The sequence below is a fragment of the Schistocerca americana genome, chromosome 5 (assembly GCF_021461395.2).
Source record: "Schistocerca americana isolate TAMUIC-IGC-003095 chromosome 5, iqSchAmer2.1, whole genome shotgun sequence".
Classification (NCBI taxonomy): domain Eukaryota; kingdom Metazoa; phylum Arthropoda; class Insecta; order Orthoptera; family Acrididae; genus Schistocerca; species Schistocerca americana.
In genome coordinates, this window is record NC_060123.1 from 60278235 (window position 1) to 60303561 (window position 25327).

Here is a 25327-nt window from a genome sequence, read left to right on the forward strand (position 1 = left end):
GATCCTGAGAAATCAGTACCCAGAACAACCACCTCTGGTCGTAATAGCGGCGTTGGTACGCCTGGGCATTGAGTCAAACAGAGCTTGGATGGCGTGTACAGGTACAACTGCCCATGCAGCTTCAACACGATACCACAGTTCATCAAGAGTAGCGACTGGCGTATTGTGACGAGCCAGTTGCTCGCCCACCATTGACGAGACGTTTCCAATTGGTAAGAGATCTGGAGAATGTGCTGACCAGGGCAGCAGTTGAACATTATCTGTATCCAGAAAGCCCCGTACAGGACGTGCAACATGCGGTCGTGCATTATCCTGCTGAAACGTAGAGTTTCGCAGGGATCGAATGAAGGGTAGAGCCACGGGTCGTAACAAATCTGAAATGTAACGTCCACTGTTCCAAGTGCCGTCAATGCGAACAAGAGGTGGCCGAGAGATGTAACCAATGGCACTCCATAGCATCACGCTGGATGATACGCCAGTATGCCGATGACGAATACACGCTTCCAATGTGCGTTCACCGCGATGTCGCCAACCACGGTTGCGACCATCATGATGCTGTAAACAGAACTTGGATTTATCCGAAAAAATGACGTTTTGCCATTCGTGCACCCAGGTTCGTCGTTGAGTACACCATCGCCGGCGCTCCTGTCTGTGATACAGCGTCAAGGGTAACCGCAGCTATGGTCTCCGAGCTGACAGTCGATGCTGCTGCAAACGTCGTCGAACTGTTCGTGCAGATGGTTGTTGTCTTGCAAACGTCCCCATCCGTTGACTCAGGGATCGAGACGTGGCTGCACGATCCGTTACAGCCATACGGATAAGATGCCTGTCATCTCTACTGCTAGTGATACGAAGCCGTTGGGATCCAGCACGGCGTTTCGTATTACCGTCCTGAACCCACCGATTCCATATTGTGCTAACAGTCATTCGATCTCGACCAACGCGAGCAGCAATGTCGCGATACGATAAACCGTAATCGCGATAGGCTACAATCCGACCTTTATCAAAGTGGGAAACGTGGTGGTACGCATTTCTCCTCCTTACAAGAGGCATCACAACAACGTTTCACCAGGCAACGCCGGTCAACTGCTGTTTGTGTATGACAAATGAGTTGGAAACTTTCCTTATGTCAGCACGTTGTAGGCGTCGCCAACCTTGTGTGAATGCTCTGAAAAGCTAATCGTTTGCATATCGCAGCATCTTCTTCCTGTCGGTTAAATTTCACGTCTGTAGCGTCTGGGTTCGTGGTGTAGCAATTTTAATGGCCAGTAGTGTACAATCGGAGGCTCACTTTGCTGAAGTGCTGTGTCCTGTTTCGCAACTCGCCCGATGTTTACAAACTGACGCCTGACTGCTTATGAGAAGAAACCCGCTTGCGATTTGTCGTATCGAGCATGGAGTTTACCGAGGTTCGTGTGTAAACATCTTTGGAATTCCAGAAGAAAGCAGTCTGGACTGCGAAATTATTTAATGTCACTGACGCGTTTCACCCTTTCGGTGCATCATCAGACTGTGTAAAAGTACTGGATACATGACCTCTTCGGTCATAAAACCACATATCAGGTAAAATAGACACCAAGGTAACCGGGTATACAATCCATCCACCTAGAAACTTCTAAACCGTGAAGTGGACCTTGAGCACATCAGCCGTCTCCGCCGTAACAGTACAAGATAGGGCCACGCTTGGGCAATACAGACATTGTGCCGTATGTGGCTCATACCGCGGTTTTGTAAGCGTATTACCGGCTGGCGTACTCTAGATAATATACAATAAATGTGGAAGATTTTTCCGCACATATTTGTACTTTCTGATTGTTATTTTGGCTTTTCTCTCCTTTCACTAGGTCCACTTCATGCGTTAGATGTTTCATAACGGATGGACTGTACTGTATATCCGGTTACTTTGGTGTCTATTTTACATTATATGTGGTTTTATAACTGATGGGTTACGTATCCGGCTACATTTACGTTAGTTTCTTTACTTTCAGTTTACGATGTCTGCGTAGCTGTGCAAGGTAGAAAGACAGGGCCATGCCCTTTTCCTCCATTTGTATCTACGTCATTGGTTTCTTGTTTTTGTAGACAACCTGATGGTGCTCCAACAGGGTGAGACGCGTCTTTGACATTAAATAATTTCGTAACCGAGACTGTTTTTGTTCTGAAACACTTTTAAACCGGTTGCTGTAAAATGGGAAAATTTTTGCACTTTTGGAATGTTGCCATTAACTTAACAAAGTTTCTCGTGGCCTGTTTATATTAGTAGTGACGGCGTTTGAGGTGCAGCAACGGAAATGGAACGTCGAACACGCCTTTTGCTGTTGACGCAAAGCGGGAACCGGGCAGAAGGAGCAGCGGGGACCTAACGGGACACCATTAGCTGCCGCAGGTCGCACGCGGCCTGAAAAGGAAATTGGCTCCTTTGACGAAGGTAGGTGCCCTACAAATCTCTCTCCTCTTGCCTTCTTTGCCTCGTTGCGCGGAAGGAGCAGCCCAGTGGACGCCGCTTCGGAACTACTGTGCGGAAAGGCAAAGAACTCAGTCGTCCGCTGCAGGCAGCAATCTCTTGTGCCTACTGAGCCGCGTGGAGGGGTCGAAACCGTCTGACACTAATCGTGCAACCGAAAGAAGTGGCACGCAGAACAGTAAGAACTGTTACAAAGTTTATCATTAACACTGTGCGGCAAAACTAAAGAGCAAGTTTTGCGATACCCTGCGATAAGTAAGTCCCGAAATTTCGCTCAAAGGTGCATACTACCTTCCTCTGTAATGGCGCAAAAGTGTGGGAGTGTGATGGATCACGGGACAAATTAACCAGGAAGTGGTGTATTAGGTGCAATGCCCTAATCATTTGAAGAAAGTTGGTGTCAATTGTTCGGACAGTGCGGACTAAAATAATAAATTGTCAGAAAGTAATTTTGGAAATGTTGGGTCAATTGTTGTATTGGTGACGCTCATACACAGGTATCGCAGTGTATTTTTCACAAACTATGCTTAGTATTCATTTTTACTGCAATATACACTACTGGCCATTAAAATTGCTACACGACGAAGATGACGTGCTAAAGACGCGAAATTTAACCAGCAGGAAGAAGATGCTGTGATATGCAAATGATTAGCTTTTCAGAGCATTGACGCAAGGCTGCCACCGGTGGTGACACCTACAACGTGCTGATATAAGGTAAGTTTCCAACCAATTTCTCATACACAAACAGCAGTTGACCGGCGTTGCCTGGTGAAACGTTGTTGTGATGCCTCGAGTAAGGAGGAGAAATGCGAACCATCACGTTTCCGACTTTGATAAAGGTCGGTATGTAGCTTATTGCGATTGCGCTTTATCGTATCGCGACATTGCTGCTCGCGTTGGTCGAGATCCAATGACTGTTAGCAGAATATGGAATCGGTGCGTTCGGGAGGGTAATACGGAACGCCGTGCTGGATGCCAACGACCTCGTGTCACTAGCAGTCGAGATGACAGGCATCTTATCCGCATGGGGCTGTAACGGATCGTGCAGCCATATCTCAGTCCCTGAGTCAACAATTGGGGACGTTTGCAAGACAACAACCATCTGCACGAACAGTTGACGGCGTCTGCAGCAGCATGGACTATCAGCTCGGAGACGGTGGCTGCGGTTACCCTTGACGCTGCATCGCAGACAGGAGCGCCTGCGGTGATGTGATCAACGACGAACCTTGGTGCACGATTGGCACAACGTCATTTTTTCGGATGAATCCAGGTTCTGTTTAAGCATTATGATGGTCGCATCCGTGTTTGGCGACATCGCGGTGAACGCATTGGAAGTGTGTATTCGTCATCGCCATACTGTTGTATCAGCCGGCGTGATGGTATGGGGTGTCATTGGTTACGCGTCTCGGTCACCTCTTGTTCGCATTTACGGTACTTTGAACAGTGGACGTTACATTTCAGGTGTGTTACGACCCGTGGCTCTACTCATCATTCGATCCCTGTGAAACCCTACATTTCATCAGGATAATGCACTACCGCATGTTGCAGGACCTGTACGGGCCTTTCTGGACGCATAAAATGTTCGACTTCTGCCCTGGCCAGTACATGCTCCAGATCTGTCACCAGTTGGAAACGTCTGGTCAATGGTGGCCGAGCAACTCTCTCGTCACAATACGCCAGTCACTACTCTCGATGAACTGTGGTATCGTGTTGAAGCTGCATGGGCAGCTGTACTTGTACACGCCATCCAAGCTCTGTCCGACTTAATGCCCAGGCGTATCAAGGCCGTTATTACGGCCAGAGGTAGTTGTTCTGGGTACTGATTTCGCAGGATCTATGCACCGAAATTGTGTGAAAATGTAATCACATGCAAGTCTAGTATAATATATTTGTCCAATGAATACCCGTTTGTCATCTGCATTACTTCTTGGTGTAGGAATTTCAATGGCCAGTAGTGTAATTTCTCTTTCGTGTGTTTTTATTAAAACTGGTTATTTCTGAATATTACAATAATTTTTAGGGTATTATGCGTAATAACTATATGTAATTTATAGTTGTGTATAATAATTAGGTGTTTTTTATGGTTATTCGAAGCAGATATCCGTAACGACTTATTATAGGTTGAGTAAACATTTTAGAGTCTTTGACAAGTTAAGCCACAATACTCGGAAGCGGCAGCATTCGAACAAGTAAAGCCGGCACGTGTGTCGACGTTGGTCACGTTTCTGCCAACGTGTTAAGTATAGATCAGCGATTGAGGAGTCAGTCGCCGCCCTAGAAACTTCGCGACATTGACGGAAACATTGAATAAATACCCCGACAAACGGGCAGGACGGGGTCCTCCGAGGGGAGAAAGAAGACACGAAGAAACGTCGCCTGGACGGACGGACCGATGCTTAGTCAGCGGACGACATACTTCGTTACAACGACTTAGCCCCTGCACTGCTCGACAGAAGAAGATCCCGGTACCGGGCCAATAGGTCAACGCAGAAGATACTGTCCCAGATGTTGCCAGAAAGAAGTTCGTGTGGTACTTACCCAGGTGGCTGGTGAGTGCGAAGGGACTGTGGCCACTCAAAATGGGGCACCTGTGAACCTAGAGGTTGACGAACACCGCTAGAAGACGGCGAACCTAAGAGACGCTAGTTAGATTCCGGGATGGAGCACTGCGCGCCACGCCGTAGCCGCTTGTTAGTAACGCAACGAGAGAATTCGCAAGGAGCCGCCGTGAGTCACGGACACGGTACTGAGTGGACGTATACGGTGCCTGGAGCGCCGCTGCAACACGAGCCGTCGCCGCCTCAGCGTCGTTAGAATATGCACGCTACGACTCCGCCGCTCTGTCGCCGCGAGGGATTGAGCGAGTTAGAACACATTATATTGCTCTCTTCGTTTAAAGGGTCTTATGTGTCAATAAATGAATGTTAGTGGAACCACCAATGTTTCTCTCACACCTCACCCACTGAAGCAGGTAAAGAACCCATCCCACCGCCCACAAAGAGCCGCTTTTCCTCACGCCATCGCCGACGAAATAATGACCTTTGCTTCCCTCTGTCATTGTCACTCGTTTGGATTCCGTACAAATGTTGGAACACGTGAGGCAATACTGACCCTACGACTTATCTTAGAAGAAAGATTAAGGAAAGGCAAAACTACGTTTCTAGCATTTGTAGACTTAGAGAAAGCTTTTGACAATGTTGACTGGAATACTCTCTTTCAAATTCTAAAGGTGGCAGGGGTAAAATAAAGGGAGCGAAAGGCTATTTACAATTTGTACAGAAACCAGATGGCAGTTATAAGAGTCGAGGGACATGAAAGGGAAGCAGTGGTTGGGAAGGGAGTAAGACAGGGTTGTAGCCTCTCCCCGATGCTATTCAATCTGTATATTGAGCAAGCAGTAAAGGAAACAAAAGAAAAGTTCGGAGTAGGAATTAAAATTCATGGAGAAGAAATAAAAACTTTGAGGTTCGCCGATGACATTGCAATTCTGTCAGAGACAGCAAAGGACTTGGAAGAGCAGTTGAATGGAATGGACAGTGTCTTGAAAGGAGAATATAAGATGAACATCAACAAAAGCAAAACGAGGATAATGGAATGTACTCGAATTAAGTCGGGTGATGGTGAGGGAATTAGATTAGGAAATGAGACGCTTAAAGTAGTAAAGGAGTTTTGCTATTTGGGGAGCAAAATAACTGATGATGGTCGAAGTAGAGAGGATATAAAATGTAGACTGGCAATGGCAAGGAAAGCGTTCCTGAAGAAGAGAAATTTGTTAACATCGAGTATAGATTTAAGTGTCAGGAAGTCGTTTCTGAAAGTATTTGTATGGAGTGTAGCCATGTATGGAAGTGAGACGTGGACGATAAATAGTTTGGACAAGAAGAGAATAGAAGCTTTCGAAATGTAGTGCTACAGAAGAATGCTGAAGATTAGATGTGTAGATCACATAACTAATGAGGAGGTAATGAATAGAATTGGGGAGAAGAGGAGTTTGTGGCACAGCTTGACTAGAAGAAGGGATCGGTTGGTAGGACATGTTCTGAGGCATCAGGGGATCACAAATTTAGCATTGGAGGGCAGTGTGCAGGGTAAAAATCGTAGAGGGAGACCAAGAGATGAATACTCTAAGCAGATTCAGAACGATGTAGGTTGCAGTAAGTACTGGGAGATGAAGAAGCTTGCACAGGATAGAGAAGCATGGAGAGCTGCATCAAACCAGTCTCAGGATTGAAGACCACAGCAACAACATCTAGTGTCACTGAACCCATAACCGCTACAAAACATAGTACATCCTAGAGCAGAGTAATTAATTAAATCGCATATCATTTTGCAAGTATACAGAGTGGTCCATTGATCGTGACCGGGCCAAATATCTCACGAAATAAGCGTCATACCAATTTTTTACTTGGACCACATTTTGTGCTTTGTGATAGATGGCGCTGTAATAGTCACAAACATATGGCTCACAATTTTAGACGATCAGTTCGTAACAGGTAGTTTTTCAAATTAAAATACAGAACGTAGGTACGTTTGAACATTTTATTGCGGTTGTTCCAATGTGAGACATGTACCTTTGTGAACTTATCATTTCTGAGAACGCATGCTGTTACAGCGTGATTACCTATAACTACCACATTAATGCAGTAAATGCTCAAAATGGTGTCCGTCAGCCCCAACGCATTTGGCAATACGTGTAATGACAATCAAGATATCCACGAGTGTACTGTAGGTCTACAGTGTCCAACGGGCACAATATTTCGGCGATCATACATGTCGCCATCATCAGGTGAACTGACGGACTGAGCTCCTGTGAACGTGCCGGCACGGAGATCCGTACGCTATGGCTGCTCAGGGGGAACTGGGTTCGGTCGCTCCCTCTCTCTCTCTTCGCACTTGAATTCCTCTTCTTGAGGATGTTAAGGGGGAGTTTGTTGTCGTTAGACATTTACTCCACTGAGATGGGTTGAGGTATGCTGGGACTTTTGGGAATAAGTGGGACGGTTGTGCGTATTTGGGTTCATGTGAATTGCCTGTCGGAGACAGGCGGTAGGTCACGTGAATTTGACATGTATGCATCGGCTAGGGGCCTTTACTTAACTGGCCCTGTCGACGCCTGGGACTGTCAGTCAGCGACGGACAGAACGGATATTTAATGATGATGATGATGATGGTGATGGGTGCCGGACACAGTGAGGAGGAGAGTCTTCTAGGTCCTTCTGGCGTCTGGGTATCTCTTCTTGTCCTTCTTCTTCTTCTTGTGGTGTGTGTCTGCTTGTGACACTTTAGGATGTATCACATCCTCCCAGTTGGCAGCATCGGCGTCTTCAGCGGTCCTCGCCCCTTGTTCTTGGCTTGCGTAGTCTTCTTGTTGTTCTTGTTGTTCTATTGAGACGAAGAGAGCTTCCCACTGGGCTGGCGTGAGAGGAGGGCGGGCGTTGTAGGACCTGAGAGTATCCAAGTGAATGGACACTACCTTCTGCAACTGCGTCTTGGAGAGGGGGCAAGGAGCCTCTTCCGTGATGGCTTGGGTTGCCGTGTTCTTCGCCACGACAATTGTCTGTGCGGCTGCGTCTTGTGTTTCCACCCTCGTGGCTTCCTGTATTACTACAGGTTCCACGGGGGCGGCAGTCTGCGTGTCGGCATCCTTCTTCTGTGCTGGGAGGGGCTGGCTGGCCAATGCATCACGGAGACTATGCACCAGCAGCCGAGCCTCGGCTAGTTCGGCTTGGAGTGTTGCCCTCTCTTCCGCCATTGCGGCTTTGAGGGCAGCAATTTCTTCATCGGCGGCGGCGCGGACCCTGGCGCACGCCTCGCTGACTGCGTCCGGTGGTACAGCCACGTCATCAGCCACCACAGATCCGCCAGAGGCGGGGGGTGGCGAGGACGCAACGGCCTCGGCTGTATCCGTCTTCTTGGTAATCTTGTGTCTCCGTCTAGCTTTGTCATCGCGACTCCAGTTCTTGATGTGGCTGCAGCCGCGGTAATTCGCCGCATGAGGGCCGCCACAATTGGCGCAGCAGCGTGTGGCGTCTTTCTTCGCGCAGTGGCGCGAATCGTGTGCTTGGGCACAACGAAAACACGCCATTGCATTACGGCAGTACTTGGCAACATGGCCAAGTTTTTGGCAGCGATAACACTGCTCCTTCCGCTCCGCCGTCTTCTTGCGTTCCCCGTCTTCTGATGCGCCGAGCACGAGGCCCAGCAATTGCAGCAGGGCAGCAGCTTTGCCTCCCTTTCCGCCACGTCCGTACATGATGGAGAGCTAGCGCTTACATGCAGCGATTAGCTCAAAATGGTGTCCGTCAGCCTCAACGCATTTGGCAATACGTGTAATGACAATCAAGATATCCACGAGTGTACTGTTGGTCTACAGTGTCCAACGGGCACAATATTTCGGCGATCATACATGTCGCCATCATCAGGTGAACTGACGGACTGAGCTCCTGTGAACGTGCCGGCACGGAGATCCGTACGCTATGGCTGCTCAGGGGGAACTGGGTTCGGTCGCGGCGGCGGCCGATTTAAATACCCTCCGCCCGCGGCGCGCTCTCTCCGCTGTCCGCGCACCGCGCCACGGTCGCGCGGTGGAACAGATTGCGACGGCGTCTGAGATGACGTCGGAGTGATGGCTCTGTCCGCCGTGGTCGTCACAACTATACGTTTGCTCGATTTCCTCTTGATTAACCCAATCGCTGGTTCCCAAGCCTTGCTAAGATTATAGCCACAGTCACGGTTTATGAGGTCGTCATTGGTGCGAATTTCGATGGCCTCTCTAACAACGCTGTCCCAGTATCTCGATGTCTGTACCAGAATCCTCGTGCGTTCATAGTCCATAGCATGATTTTCCGACAAACAATGTTCGTCGACCGCCGACTTTCTCGGATACATCAGTCGAGTGCACCTCTGGTGTTCACGGCATCGATCCTCGACGGTACGCATCGTCTGACCAATATACGACTTGCCACATTGACACGGAATCTGGTACACGCCGGCCTTCCTCAAACCGAGGTCATCTTTGGCGCTCCACACCAATGCACGAGTTTTATTCGGAGGACAAAACACAGTTCCGACACGGTGTTTCTTCAAAATGCGGGCGATTTTCCCCAAGAGTGTGCCTGTATATGGAATAAACGCAGTGCCTACCTCCTCCCTCGTGATTTCATCCATCTCCACAGGTTGTGCTGCAGTGGTTGGGCGGAGAGCACGTTGAATCTGCCACTCTGAGTACCCATTTTTTCGAAATACAGTTCTCAGTCGTTCCAATTCCTGGGGTAGACTCTCTGCGTCAGAGATAGTGCGCGCACTATGTACTAGAGTTTTAAGTACGCCATTCCTCTGTGAAGGGTGGTGGCAGCTGTCTGCGTGCAAATACAGATCAGTGTGCGTTGTCTTCCGATACACCCCATGACCTAGGGTGCCGTCAGCCCTTCTCTTGACCAAGACGTCAAGGAAAGGTAATTTACCCTCCGTTTCAGTCTCCATAGTGAATTTGATGTTGAGGTGTATGGAAGTCAAGGAGTTTATCCATATCATGTGGCCAAATGACGAACGTGTCGTCCACGTAACGGAAAAAAGCAAGTAGGTTTCCATTCGGATGACGACAGGGCTTCCTCCTCGAAGTTCTCCATGTAAAAATTCGCTACCACCGGTGAGAGTGGGCTACCTATGGTAACTCTCTCCGTTTGTTCGTAGTACTCTCCATTAAAAAGAAAATACGTGGAAGTCAACACATGCCTAAAAAGGTCAGTGGTCTTCTCGTCAAACTTCTGACTAATCAATTCTAGTGACTGTCGCAGGTGTACCCTCGTAAACAAGGAAACGACGTCAAAACTCACCATGATATCTGACTCATCCAACCTGAAGCTATCAAGGCGTTTAACAAAATCCAGTTCCCTCTGAGCAGCCATAGCGTACGGATCTCCGTGCCGGCACGTTCACAGGATCTCAGTCCGTCAGTTCACCTGACGATGGCGACATGTATGATCGCCGAAATATTGTGCCCGTTGGACACTGTAGACCGGCAGTACACCCGTGGATATTTTGATTATCAAATACGCCGTGAGAAACTCAAGAATCACGTGTAATGACATTCCTCTCAACAGCGAGTATTTCGCCTTCCCTATTGTTCGCACATGCATTGACAATGCGCTGACGCATGTTGTCGTGCATTTTCGGTGGATCACGATAGCAAATATCCTTCAACTTTCCCCACAGAAAGAAAGCCGGGGGCGTCAGATCCGGTGAACGTGCGGGCCATGGTATGGTGCTTCGACGACCAATCCGCCTGTCATGAAATATGCTATTCAGTACCGCTTCAACCGCACGCGAGCTATGTGCCGGACATCCATCATGTTGGAAGTACATCCCCTATCTGTCATGCAGTGAAACATCTTTTAGTAACATCGGTAGAACATTACGTAGGAAATCAGCATACATTGCAATATTTAGATTGTCATCGATAAAATAGGGGCCAATTATCCTTTCTCCCATAGTGCCGCACCATACATTAACCCGCCAAGGTCGCTGATGTTCCACTTGTCGCAGCCATCGTGGATTTCCTGTTGCCCAATAGTGCATATTATGCCGGCCGTGGTGGCCAAGCGGTTAAAGGCGCTACAGTCTGGAACCGAGCGACCGCTACGGTCGCAGGTTCGAACCCTGCCTCGGGCATGGATGTGTGTGATATCCTTAGATTAGTTAGGTTTAAGTAGTTCTAAGTTATAGGGGACTGATGACCTAAGATGTTGAGTCCCATAGTGCTCAGAGCCATTTGAACCATTTTTGAGTGGATATTATGCCGGTTTATGTTACCGCTGTTGGTGAATGACGCTTCTTCGCTAAATAGAACGCGTGCAAAAAATCTGTTATCGTCCCGTAATTTCTCTTGTGCCCAGTGGCAGAACTGTACACGACGTTCAAAGTCGTCGCCATGCAATTCCTGCTGCATAGAAATATGGTACTGGTGCAATCGATGATGATGTAGCATTCTCAACACCGACGTTTTTGAGATTCCCGATTCTCGGGCAATTTGTCTGCTACTGATATGCGGATTAGCTGCGACAGCAGCTAAAACACATACTTGGGCATCATCATTTGTTTCAGGTCGTGGTTGACGTTTCACATGTGGCTGAACACTTCCTGTCTCCTTAAATAACGTAACTATCCGGCGAACGGTCCGGACACTTGGATGATGTCGTCCAGGATACCGAGCAGCATACATAGCACACGCCCGTGGGGCATTTTGATCACAATAGTCATACATCAACACGATATCGACCTTTTCCGCAGTTGGTAAACGGTCCATTTTAATACGGTCCATTTTAATACTAAGAAAATACCTTCTGCACTGGCGGAATGTTACGTGATACCACGTACTTATACGTTTGTGACTATTACAGCGCCATCTATCACAAAGCGAAAAAAGTGGTCCAACTAAAACATACATATTTCTTTACGTACTACACGAATATGTAATAAAATTTGGGTTCCTATTTTAAAAAACGCAGTTGATATCCGTTTGACCTATGACAGCGCCATCTAGCGGGCCAACCATAGCGCCATCTGGGTTACCCCTTAATGCTAGACGAGTATCGTTCTTTGTAGTTTTTTCGTTTGATGATTATTTCGTGAGACAGTTGGCCCGGTCACGATCAATGGACTACCCTGTATATTATTTCTCAAGTCAACACCCTTTTTTACAAGACATATTGATAGTACAGGTATGAATGAGGAATCGTTAGTTAGGTTTTTTAACCGATTTCTGACACTGCATATCGATTTTGCGCTAAAACATGGCATTTGTGAAAAATGTTTACATAAAAGAAACGTTTAACAATCATAGGCAAAAGAGCGTCATGGACACAGAGTTTCATACCGGTAATTTAGGAAGGTAACTTATTAGTCAGAAATAAGAGAGTCCTTTTTCATATTATCTAATTACAAATAGCGTTTTGTTTGTTTTAAAGTACTTAGTGACTGTATAATTTGTATACAGCATGGTCACTGATAATAACTACGACCACTGCGGTAGTTCAGTATCTCTGTCGTAAAAATTGACTTTTCTAAACGAAACGACAAACATCTTTGTCATTTTAGCTTTGAATTGTGATTCGCCTGTTGCTACTACGGACTAACATGCTTACTGTAACTGAAAATACACTACGTGATTAAAAGTATCCGGATACCTGGCTGAAAATGACTTACAGGTTAGTGGCGTCCTCTATCGGTAATGCTGGTATATTGTGTTTGCCCATCCTTGGCCTTGATGACAGCTTCCACTCTCACAGGCATAAGTTCAATCAAGTGCTGGAAGGTTTCTTGGGGATTGGCAGCTCATTCTTCACGGAGTGCTGCACTGAGGAGAGGTATCGATGTCGGTCGGTGAGTCCTGGCACGAAGTCAGCTTTCGCAAACATCGCGAAGGTTTTCTATGGGATTCAGGTCAAAGCTCTGTGCAGTTCAGTCCATTATAGGGACGTTATTGTTTTGTAACCACTCTGTTACAGGCCGTGCATTATGAACAGGTGCTCGATCGTTTTGAAAGATGCAGTCGACATCCCCGAATTGCTCTTCAACAGTGGGAAGCAAGAAGGTGCTTAAAACATCATTGTAGGCCTGCGCTGTGACAGTGCCACGTTAAACAACAAGGGGTGCAAGCCCCCTCCATGACAAATACGACAACACCATAACACCACCGCCTCCGAATTTTACTGTCGGCACTACACACGCTGGCAGATGACGTTCACCGGGCATTCGCCATACCCACACCCTGACATCGAATCGCCACATTGTGTACCCCGATTCGTCACTCCATGCAACGTTTTTCCACTCTTCAATCGTCCAATGATTACGCTCCGTACACCAAGCGAGGCGTCCTGTGAGATGGTCTGGATAGATATTTGCCTATTACACATTACGGCCCTCTTCAACTGTCGGCGGTCTCTGTCAGCCAACACACGAGGTCGGCCTGTACGCTTTTGTGCTGTACGTGTCCCTTCACGTTTTCACTTCACTATCACATCGGAAACAGTGAACCTATGGGTGTTTAGGAGTGTGGAAATCTCGCGTACAGACGCATGACACAAATGACACCCAATGACCTGAACACGTTCGTAGGAATACATCATTCACATTCGCTTGATTCGACGATACTGGTATTACCGTTCCTATTATTGTTGTATTGCGAAACCGTCGCCGCTGGGGTAGCCGCGCGGTCTCGGCGTCTTGTCACGGTTCGCGCGGCTCTTCCCGTCATAGGTTCGAGTCCTCCCTCGGACATGGGTGTGTGTGTTGTCCTTAGCATGAGTTGCTTTAAGTTAGATTAAGCAGTGTGTAAGCCTAGGGACCGATGACCTCAGGAGTTTGGTCCCATAGTCCTTACCACAAACTTCCAAATTTGCGAAACCGCCGAATGGTGTTTACATGTCAATGGCACGTTAGATGGATACGCCGTATTCGACGAATATTTACTGTTTGCACGATATACGAGAAGGAATTGTCAGAGCATGTGCTCCTGTAAGTGCCGAAGTGATAAGTAATACCACTCAATCCACGATAAGAAGATTGCAGCACTTCATTGATACCAATGGTCATCAATTCTAACACCTCTTGTAAATGGACGTTCATGCCACCTTTTTGACCTTCGTTGACCTTCAAAGACGTTACTGTTAAACATCACTGAATTCAATAAAATGTGCTCGGGTTTTCAACCGCGTTAATTGCTTAAAACTACACGAGCTTTCTGCCAAGCAGTCCTTGGCCATTGTCAAGTGATACGACTGCCAGTGGGCTGTTGGTGCGCCCTTATATACGCTAGCATCCGGCTGTGACGTCACTGGTGCCCGTGACATTGCCATATATGGGAATGTTTTGAGTCGGCGTTAGATGTGCCCTCTGCAACGGCGCGATCGCTGGATCCCACGCAGCGCTGAGCTGCAAGCCACCGTCTCTATTCAGGGTGTTGGCGGTAATTTTTATTTCAATAGCTTCCTCTATTAAACTGTCCCAGAAGCCGTTAGTGCGAGCCACGACAGAGGTATCGTCAAATTTTATGTGGTGACCGTTTTCTAACGCATGCTAAGCTAACACAGATTTCTCTGGATAGCATGGGCGACAATACCTCTCATGTTCTTTCCTGCGTTGTTCCACAGTGCGCACTGTTTGTCCGATGTACTTCTGACCACACTCACAAGGTATTTCATAGACTCGAGGTGTTCTGAGACCTACTGCTTCTTTAACTGGTCTCAGTAATTGACGGATTTTCGTTGGAGGCCTGAAGACTGATTTGATCTTGTGTCTTTTCAATAGGCGGCTTATCTTGCCCGACACAGAGCCACAGAATGGCAGCAAAGCAAGTTTCTTTTCCTGCTCTGCGTCGGTGGTCTTATTCTGATATTTCCCAGAAATCACTTCTTTTACTTGATGGGCGCTGTAGCCGTTATTCCCGAAAACCTTGCGTAGGTGGCTCAGTTCATGGGGCAGGTTATCGTCGTATGATATTACTTTTGCACGATGCATCAATGTTTCTAATACTGTGCCCTTCTGTGCTGGATGATGATGGCTGGTGGCGTGCAAGTACAGGTCTGTGTGGGTGGGTTTTCTGTTGACGCTGTGGCCGCCGTAAACGCAATGGGTGCCTTGGCCACAGCGTCTACAGAAAACCCACCCACACAGACCTGTACCTGAACGCCACCATCTAGCAACAAAAAACCAACGTCATATTATGGCCCCCGTTGTCCCATGCAACATTTGTCCCACGTGTGTGTGTGTGTGTGTGTGTGTGTGTACACTCGTTTTCATATACAGGGTGAGTCACCTAACGTTACCGCTGGATATATTTCGTAAACCACATCAAATACTGACGAACCGATTCCACAGACCGAACGTGAGGAGAGGGGCTAGTGTAATTGCTTAATACAAACTATACAAAAATGCACGGAAGTATATTTTTTAACACAAACCTACGTTTTTTTAAATGGAACCATGTTAGTTTTGTTAGCACGTCTGAACATATAAACAAATACGTAATCAGTGCCGTTTGTTGCATTGTAAAATGTTAATTAGATCCGGAGATATTGTAACCTAAAGTTGATGCTTGAAACCTCCGACGTTCAGTTGCGTGTTGTAACAAACACGGGCCGCGGTTGGTGAGCAGCATCTGCAGGGACATGTTTACGATGACGACCGTGTTTACGAGTGTGGCTGTAGTGCACTGTTGTGGTTTGGTCTATCTGTCGCAGTGTCCGCATGTAGCGCTTGCTGCTATTGTTATTCTGCATTCGTCTCCCCACGCAGACCAACTGTAGTACACCGTGTTACCAGACGTCTGTGATAGTGTAGTGTTGTAGGAACTGTGACCATGGTGTATTCGAACTCTGAAAAGGCGGAGATGATACTCATCTATGGCGAGTGTCGACGAAATGCAGCTGAAGCCTGCAGGGTATATGCAGAACGGTACCCGGACAGAGAGCATCCAACGTGCTGCACATTGCAAAACATCTATCTTGCGCAACCGAAAGTAGCAAAACCACAACTTCTGCAATACGAGCCAAATAAATATATAGGACGCTGTAGCAGAGGCAGCGAAAACTCCTAAGTCCCAATCAAGGTCACGCGCTGCTCGACGCGTAACACATATCTAACACGTACTTACGTACATCTACCGCCAACAGGTATGGTCGTAGCACGCAAACGGGTCCGTAACAGGCCCGTCACAGGAGAAGCGGGTGCAGTTGGTGTGTTAGCTGCTGTTGGCATGAACCCACACATGAGTACACGGGACGTTGCGAGAGCCGGTTCAAATGGTTCAAATGGCTCTGAGCACTATGGGACTTAACAGCTGTGGTCATCAGACCCCTATAACTTAGAACTACTTAAGCCTAACTAACCTAAGGACATCACACACATCCATGCCCGAGGCAGGATTCGAACCTGCGACCGTAGCAGTCGGCGAGAGCCGGTGGACTGAGTGAAAGTAGTGTCATGCGCATACTGCATCGTCACCGCTTTCACCCGTTTCATGTGTCGCTACACCAGCAATTACATGGTGATGACTTTAATCATCGAGTGCAATTCTATCAATGGGCATTAACAGAGAATGCGTTGCAGTTCTACCTGTTTACCGATGAAGTGGGTTTCACAAACCACGGGGCAGTGAATCTACGGAACATGCATTACTGGTCCATGGACAATCCTCGCTGGCACAGACAGGTAGAGCGACAGCGACCGTGGACTGTAAATGTATGGTGCGGAATCATTGGCGACCACCTCTCATTGGTTCTCGCTTCATTGCAGGGGCCCAAACAGCTGCAACATACATCGCGTTTCTACAGAATGATCTGCCAACGTTGCTCGAAAATGTCCCACTGGAAACGCGTCGACGTATGTTGCATCAGCATGATGGTGCACCTGCACATTCCGCAATTAACAATAGGCTGACCCTTGGCAGGATGTTCGACGGGCGTTTCATAGGACGTGGAGGACGCATAAATTGGCCAGCCCGTTCTCCTGATCTTACACCTCTAGACTTCTTTCTGTGGGGTACGTTAAAGGAGAATGTGTACCGTGATGTGCCTACAACCCCAGAGGATATGAAACAACGTATTGTGGCCGCCTGCGGCGACATTACACCAGATGTACTGCGGCGTGTACGACATTCATTACGCCAGAGATGGCAATTGTATGCAGCAAATGATGGCCACCACATTGAACATATATTGGCCTGACATGTAGAGACACACTCTATTCCACTCCGTAATTGAAAACGGAAACCACGTGTGTACGTGTACGTCACCCCTCATGGTAATGTACATGTGCGTCAGTGAAAAAGACCAATAAAAAGTAGTATGTGGACGCAGTGTGCTGTTCCAGTCTCTTCTGTACCTAAGGTCCATCACCGTTCCGTTTGGATCCCTACGTAATTCGGTGCTCTCCGATACACACGATCGAACAGCGGAGGAGTGGTACTCAAGCGTCAACTTTAGGTTACAATATCTCCGGATGTAATTAACATTTTACAATGCAACAAACGGCACTGATTACGTATTTGTTTATATGTTCAGATGTGCTAACAAAACTAACGGGGTTCCATTTAAAAAAACGTAGGTTTGTGTTAAAAAACATACTTCCGTGCATTTTTTTATGGTTTGTATTAACCAATTACACTAGCCCCTCTCCTCACGTTCGGTCTGTGGAATCGATTCGTCAGTATTTGATGTGGTTTGCGAAATATATCCAGCGGTAATGTTAGGTGACTCACCCTGTATATAGTTTGGATGGGATCCTCAGTGCGCGATTCCTACTCACGTTTGGCCAATTTTTAAAGATGTTTCCTCTTCATTGCCACAACTACCCTTATCCCAACGACTACACTTACTCCAATTACTGTCACGATTTAAAACTATAAAAATGCGAAAGCTTTGCGCGTGTCCCTGGTTGTTCTTAATTACTAGATCATTTGGATAGATGAGGATACTGTAGAGGTAGGCGAGGACCAGACTGAGCTGCGCTCAACAGCTGGGGCTCCGTTAGCTGAGAGCAGGCAGGGAGCGATACTCAGCACCCGCCAGGGTAGCCGAGAGCGCTAAAGCCCGTCTCACACGGAGCAAGGTTCGCCGTAAGTTTGCGAGATGGCGGGCATGCCTGCCGGCTTGCAGGCAAAGGAGCCGGCTATCTTCCATGCCGAAGCTCTCCCGCGGTGCAAGATCGTCAGCTAGTTGTGTTGTGATCGGCTGCATGTCGTATCGAACGAAGATGGCTGCTTCAGGTACAGATGTTCAGAGCAATCTGGCGTTTTTAGCTGTTTTGGTGCTAAACGATGCAGAAATGCATGCTAATGAGAGAAGAAGAAAGAAAGAATGGACGAAAAACTGGATTAAGAGGAGAAACGCTGGAAAAGGTGTGCGCTCCATGCTTCATAAAGAGTTGAGGTTAATTCGCATAACACCTACTTTTGTTTGAAAAGTATGACCATTTCATTACTGTTTGATTTTATAAATATACCAATAATGACTGTTATATACGACTTTATTTTATAGGATAGAAGATCGTAAATCCTTTGCAAATTTTATACAAATGGATGTATTGGTATTTGCAAAACGAGTTGTAACAACAACTGTACATATAATAATTTTTTCTTCTGATTTTCGATAAATTAGTGTAAGCAATGTTTTGATTTCATTTCTTTTTCTTTTCGTGTCATTATGTTAAAGAAACTGTAAGCAACTTTCGATGTGAATATTAATATTTATGTCAAATTTCAAGCAATGCTATAACAGAATTGAAGTGTAACCCATGTTGAATCTATTGTAACATGTTTAAAATTGTAATTGTGCGCCTGGTCCATACGTAGGCAATGTATTAGGATATGTGGAATGTAAAACCTTTGGTGAATACCCTGTCTGTAGGGGAGCGGTAAAAGGTGGAGGCAGGCGAGCGCGGGAAAATGCACACGGGCGCGGCACGGCATAACGGGCTCAGCAGAGTTAGTCGGAATTGGGCATCGGTCTGAGAAACACGCTCTGGATCGAGGACGCTCTCCTGGAAAACGTGATTTCATTGAGCCTCGGATGTGCTGTTTCCGACGACTATACAGCATGGCTATATTCCATAGGCACTAAATGGAAAAGGATTGCGACGCTAAGAAGAAGCAAAGTGCCGATACATCAAGAGCCATAGCTGTGATTGTATGTGTGCTGTGCGCCTCGCCATCTCGCCACCCGCCAACCGCCGCATCGACACGAACAGGTTGAAACATTTAGTACTGTATCCGTGTGGACCAGTGTTACTTTTGTTCCTGACTGTTCAATAACAACTTAACTTTTACCAGAATTGTCCTATCAGTTAACTATCCTCACAACTAACCTAGACAGGGTCCTTTCCACATGTTGTGCAATCCGAGTGTCCCGAAATGAAGATGTAAAGTTTATGTTAATAATACTTACCTGCAGACCTATCTATGTTAGAATGATGTTTAAGGAACTTTATTGTTAATGAATATACAAGTAAAGAACATAGGCCCGACAAAGTTGGAAGATAATGTTGAAATTGGTTTAGTAATGAAGTTTAATTAATTTGAGACAAAAATAATGGTAGTTAAATAAGCAAGAAATAAGACAAAACGAGTAGTAATTCATATATTGGAAACCTTGAGTGCTTAATGACTTCAATAGTCAAAGAATTTTAATACAGTGACAATTACAGTTTCAGGGTCCCCCCCCCCCACCCCCCCTTTTCTTTTCTATTCATTTAAATTCTGAAGTGTACTGAACTGATTTGACCAGCAAAGTTAAAGTCAATATAAAACCTAAATTTATCAGTGTTTTACTCTTCTTAAAATTGACATTGTATGTGTGTTTCAAAAGTGCTATTTCTAGGGTAACCTATGCCCGATTTCAGTCGGATCAATAGACAAAACGCAGTTTGTAGTAATCATTATAGTGTAATGTTGTGTATTTATTGCTTGTCCAAATTAGTACAGAAAGGGAAAATATTAGTTCAGTAGATTTTTCTGGTTCTAAAATTTACCATATAATGCAGTATTACTACGTGTTGTTATGCTTGTACGTACATCCACTTGTACAAGTAAAAAAACTCACTTAATGCCTAATTAGGCTGGCGACCGTATTATTAACAATTGGTAGCATCTGCTGTGTATGTTTCTTGCCCGTCCTAACGTGTAGTTGCACTTTAGGCATGCTTGACGTATCATTGTTGTTACTGAGTGGGTGTAAGTCTGATTTTGCCTCCATTCAGGTACACGCGGTCAACATATTTACTAAAATCCTTTCTTATAAGGTGAAGCCCGTCAACTTACCATAGTACAGGCTTTAAAAAGTTAACGTACGCCCGAGCGTAGACGTTACAGAGTGCCTCTGCACTCAAGTGTTTATTATAATAGTTTGCGCTTTTCACGACGTACAGACACTGTTCTTCCCTATAAGTACATATCAGTGCTTCAATCGCTTCCATGGACCACTGCAGTGCCATTATTTAATAATTATAAGAACTTCCTACCGCTCCTCACAACAGCAGAAAAGCGACTATCAACAAAGGCTTCCCGCCCAAGCTTTCCGCGTCTGACGTCACAAACGAAACGCCTCATGATTGGCCAACGCAGGTAGCACGCAGGGAACCTTGCAAGAAAAATAGCACCGGACCTATCCTAGAAAACTTACAAAGTTCCCAGCAAGGTAGCCCGCTAGCAGACGACGGAGCACGCAAGGTAGCCGCCTCGCAAGCCAGCAAGGAAACTTACAGCGAATCTTGCTCCGTGTGAGACGGGCTTAACGCGCTGCTTCCTGGACTCGGGTAGGCGCGCCGGCCCCGGATCGAATCCGCGAGGGCCGGTGTGCCGGCCAGCCTGGATGTGGTTTTTAGGCGGTTTTCCACATCCTGCTAGGTGAATACCGGGCTGGTCCGCACGTCCCGCCTCAGTTACACGACTCGCAGACATTTGAAACACATTCACACTATTTAACGATTTGCACTCAACGCAGACAGTTGGGGTACACTCATTCCGTCCCAGGGGGTACGGGGTGGCGGCAGGAAGGGCATCCGGCCACCCCTTACAACTAACCGTGCCAATTCCGTTGTTGACCCTGCCGACCCTGCGCACAATGCGGGATGAAGGCAGTAGCAAAAGAAAGAAAGAGAGAAAGAAAGGGAGCGGTACTCACCAGCGTGAGGCTGCCGTTGCCCTCCTGCTGCAGGCAGCGCAGGCCTCGCCGCCGGTGGCCGCTGCCGCAGGTCGCAGAGCAGGGTCCCCAGGGGTCGGGCACCCACCTGCACAGCACGCCGTCACGTGACTACCAGCTGTAACACGCAGCCAGCGCCGGGGCGCGAACGCTGCCCACAGAGGACAACAGTTTGTGCCACGACTTTTATTAAACGTACCATCGCGGTTTTAGCCTGTTAGCTCGTTTTCAAGTGATACCTTACTACGACGTGCGTTAATGCTTGGTCCCTATAGAGAGAACACTGGACATATGTCAAACACACAGCCGAAAAAAATATTACGAAGAACGCCGACGATTTTGATCCGATGACGGCATACGTTACTGGGGGGATGGTAGATGACTGTTAATGGTTTCAACGTCGTCCACCGACTGATAGTATTGTGGCATAACTAGAAGAGCGCTATCTGTGTCTACACTAGTACCGAATGCTCACAGCCAGAAGGCCCAGTGTGGCGCAAACGTGTGAAGCAAGCAGGGAATACACTACTGGCCATTAAAATTGCTACACCACGAACATGACGTGCTACAGACGCGAAATTTAACCGACAGGAAGACGATGCTCTGATATGCAAATGATTAGATTATCAGAGCATTCACACAAGGTTGGCGCCGGTGGCGACACCTACAACGTGCTGACACGAGGAAAGTTTCCAACCGATTTCTCATACACAAACAGCAGTTGACCGGCGTTGCCTGGTGAAACGTTGTTGTGATGCCTCGTGTAAGGAGGAGAAATGCGTACCATCATGTTTCCGACTTTGATAAAGGTCGGATTGTAGCCTATCTCGATTCCGGTTTAACGTATCGCGACATTGCTGCTCGCGTTGGACGAGATCCAATGACTGTTAGCAGAGTATGGAATCGGTCGGTTCAGGAGGGTAATACGGAACGCCGTGCTGGATCCCAACGGCCTCGTATCACTAGCACTCGAGATGACAGGCATCTTATCCGCATGGCTCTAACGGATCGTGCAGCCACGTCTCGATCCTTGAGTCAACAGATGCGGACGTCTGCAAGACAATAACCATCTGCACGAACAGTTCGACGACGTTTACAGCAGCATGGACTATCAGCTCGGAGACCGTGGCTGCGGTTAACCTTGACGCTGCGTCACAGACTGGAGCGCCAGCGATGGTGTACTCAACGACGAACCTGGGTGCACGAATGGCAAAACGTCATTTTTTCGGATGAATCCAGGTTCTGTTTACAGCATCATAATGGTCGCATCGGTGTTTGGCGACATCGCGGTGAACGCACATGGGAAGCATGTATTCGTCATCACCGTACTCGCGTATTACGCGGCGTGATGGTATGAGGTGCCATTGGTTACACGTCTCGGTCACCTCTTGTTCGCATTGACGGCGCTCTGAACAGTGGGCGTTACATTTCAGATGTGTTACGACCCGTGGCTCTACCCTTCATTCTATGCCTGCGAAACCCTACGTTTCAGGAGGATAATGCATGACCGCACGCTGCAGGTCCTGTGTGGGCCTTTCTGGATACAGAAAATGTTCGACTGCTGCCCTGGACAGCACATTCTTCAGATCTCTCGCCAACTGACAACGTCTGGTCAATGGTGGCCGAGCAACTGGCTCGTCACAATACGCCAGTCACTACTCTTGATGAACTGTGGTATCATGTTGAAGGTGCATGGGCAGCTGTACCTGTACACGCCATCCAAGCTCTGTTTGACTCAATGTCCAGGCGTATCGAGGCCGTTATTACGGCCAGAGGTGTTTGTTCTGGGTACTGATTTCTCAGGATCTATGCACCCAAATTGCGTAAAAATGTAATCACATGTCAGTTCTAGTATAATATATTTGTCCAATTAATATCCGTTTATCATCTACATTCTTCTTGGTATAGCAATTTTGATGGCCAGTTGTGTACTTTCTACAACGAGACTTTGTGTCTCGAAACCTGGCACAAAATCGGACGAGATTCTGGTCGTATGCAAAGTATGCTAGCGGCAAGACAAAATCTTCGCGATAGCAATGAAAGTACTATAGATGACAGTACCATTTGCAGCCAGACAACGATGGCATTTTTATGGCTGACGATGTGCCATGTCACCGGGCCACAATTTTTCGCTTATGATTTGAAGAAAATTCTGGACAGTTCGAGCGAATGATCTGATCATCCAGATCAGCTGACATGCATCACATCGAACATTTCTGGGATATAATCGAGTGGTCACTTCGTGCACAACAGCCTGCACCGGCAGCACTTTCTCGGTTATGGACGACTATCGAGGCAGCTTGACTAAATGTTTGTGCAAGGGACTTCCAACGACTTGTTGAGTCCATGTCACGTCGCATTTCTTCACTACGCCGGGAAAAAGGAGGTCCGACACGATATTAGGGGGCAATCCATGACATTTGTCACCTTAGTGTATCACTCTAACGCCTCTATACTGAAGCACTGCATCCACAACAAAAAAGTCTACATCCTCAGGGAGGCCGCCGCAACACGACCGAAAGGCAGGACATCTCAGTGGCTTGGCGTTTTCAGTTTTTTATAACATAAACGCTAGGAGGATTTTAAGGGTAACGACAGGGTGTCGGTCGAAAAATCTCGATTTTTCTTTTACTGCGGAATTCGAATGTATATACGAGGGTCACTCCAAAAGAAATGCACACTATTTTTGTAAAAAAAAAAAGTTTACATTCTGCATGTGTGAAAGTTTTACAGTGTGTAAACATCCTTCCCGCTTCTTTTCAAACTTAGTTCAACCTGTTCCCGTGAGGGGCGCCGTCACAGCATGTCTTCAAGATGGCTGCTACACATGACGTTCGTCAGAAGCAAGGTGCTGTCATAGAATTCCTGTGCTGTGAAAACGAGACAGTGGCAAACATCCAAAAGAGGTTGAAAAAGGTGTGTGGAGATGCTGCTGTCGATCGCAGTACAGTTAGTCGGTGGGCAAGCAGGTTACGTGATGAAAGCGGGCACGGAAATATTGACGATTGTCCTCGCAGCGGCAGGCCTCGTACTTCTCACACTCCAGACAATGTGCAGAGAATTAACGAATTGGTGACTGCTGACAGACGCATCACAGTGAACGAATTGTCACGCAAAGTTGGGATAGGGGAAGGAAGTGTTTGCAGAATACTGAAAGTGTTGGCATTAAAACAGGTTTGTGCCAGGTGGGTTCCCAGGATGTTAACAGTGGCTCACAAATAAACAAGAAAGACTGTATGCATCGAAATTTTGGAACATTATGAGAATGGTGGAGATGAATTTCTTGGAAGAATTGTGACAGGTGATGAAACACGGCTCCATCATTTTTCACCAGAGACGAAGAGGTAATCGATGGAGTGGCATCACGCAAATTCACTCAAGGGAAAAAAAATTCAAAACCACACTTTCTGCTGGAAATGTTATGACTATGGTGTTTTTCGATTCCGAAGGACTCTTGCTTGTGGACATCATGCCAAGTGGAAACAGCATAAATTCTGATGCATTTGTGACGGCACTGAAGAAACTTCAAGCTCGACTGAGTTGTGTTCGACCACATAGGCAAAAGCAGGACGTTTTGCAGTTGCACGACAATGCACGGCCACATGTCAGTCAAAAAACCATGGAAGCGATCACAAAACTCGGATGGTCAACACTGAAACACCCACCTTGCAGTCCTGACCTGGCTCCATGTGACTATCATCTCTTTGGGAAACTGAAAGACTCTCTCCGTGGAACAAGATTTGAAGATGATGACTCCCTTGTGCACGCTGCCAAACAGTGGCTCCAACAGGTTGTTCCAGAATTTTACCGTGCGAGTATACAGGCCCTGGTTCCAAGATGGCGTAAGGCAGTTGAGAGGGATGTAAGTCATGTGCAGAAATGAAAATGTTGTTCGCAAAGGACGTATCTACACACTGTAAAACTTTCTAGCATGTAGAATAAGAGATGGAGTTAAAAAAAAAATAGTGTGCATTTCTTTTGGAGTAACCCTCGTACATTGAAAAATTATTCCCAAAAATGTTACGGGCGAACTCCAAAAATTAATAATTCTGTGAGCGTTTGAAGCTGAGCGTTCATGGTAGGCATCTGCTTAAGAGAAGCGGTTTCGAGCTCACTCTTCCTATCTATACCAATCTTAGTAAACCTGATTTGCGTTGTTCGGGCGGTTGTA

General features: G+C 46.9%; 1 protein-coding gene across 1 annotated transcript in view; it reads right to left on the reverse strand.

The window, feature by feature from the left end:
• LOC124615662 (protein madd-4) overlaps positions 1-25327 on the reverse strand; it is a 514315-nt gene that overhangs the window by 361691 nt on the left and 127297 nt on the right. Inside the window, exon 6 of the mRNA XM_047143690.1 lies at positions 21139-21244. Coding sequence (XP_046999646.1) covers positions 21139-21244 — 106 coding nt within the window. The remainder of the gene's footprint in view (positions 1-21138; positions 21245-25327) is intronic.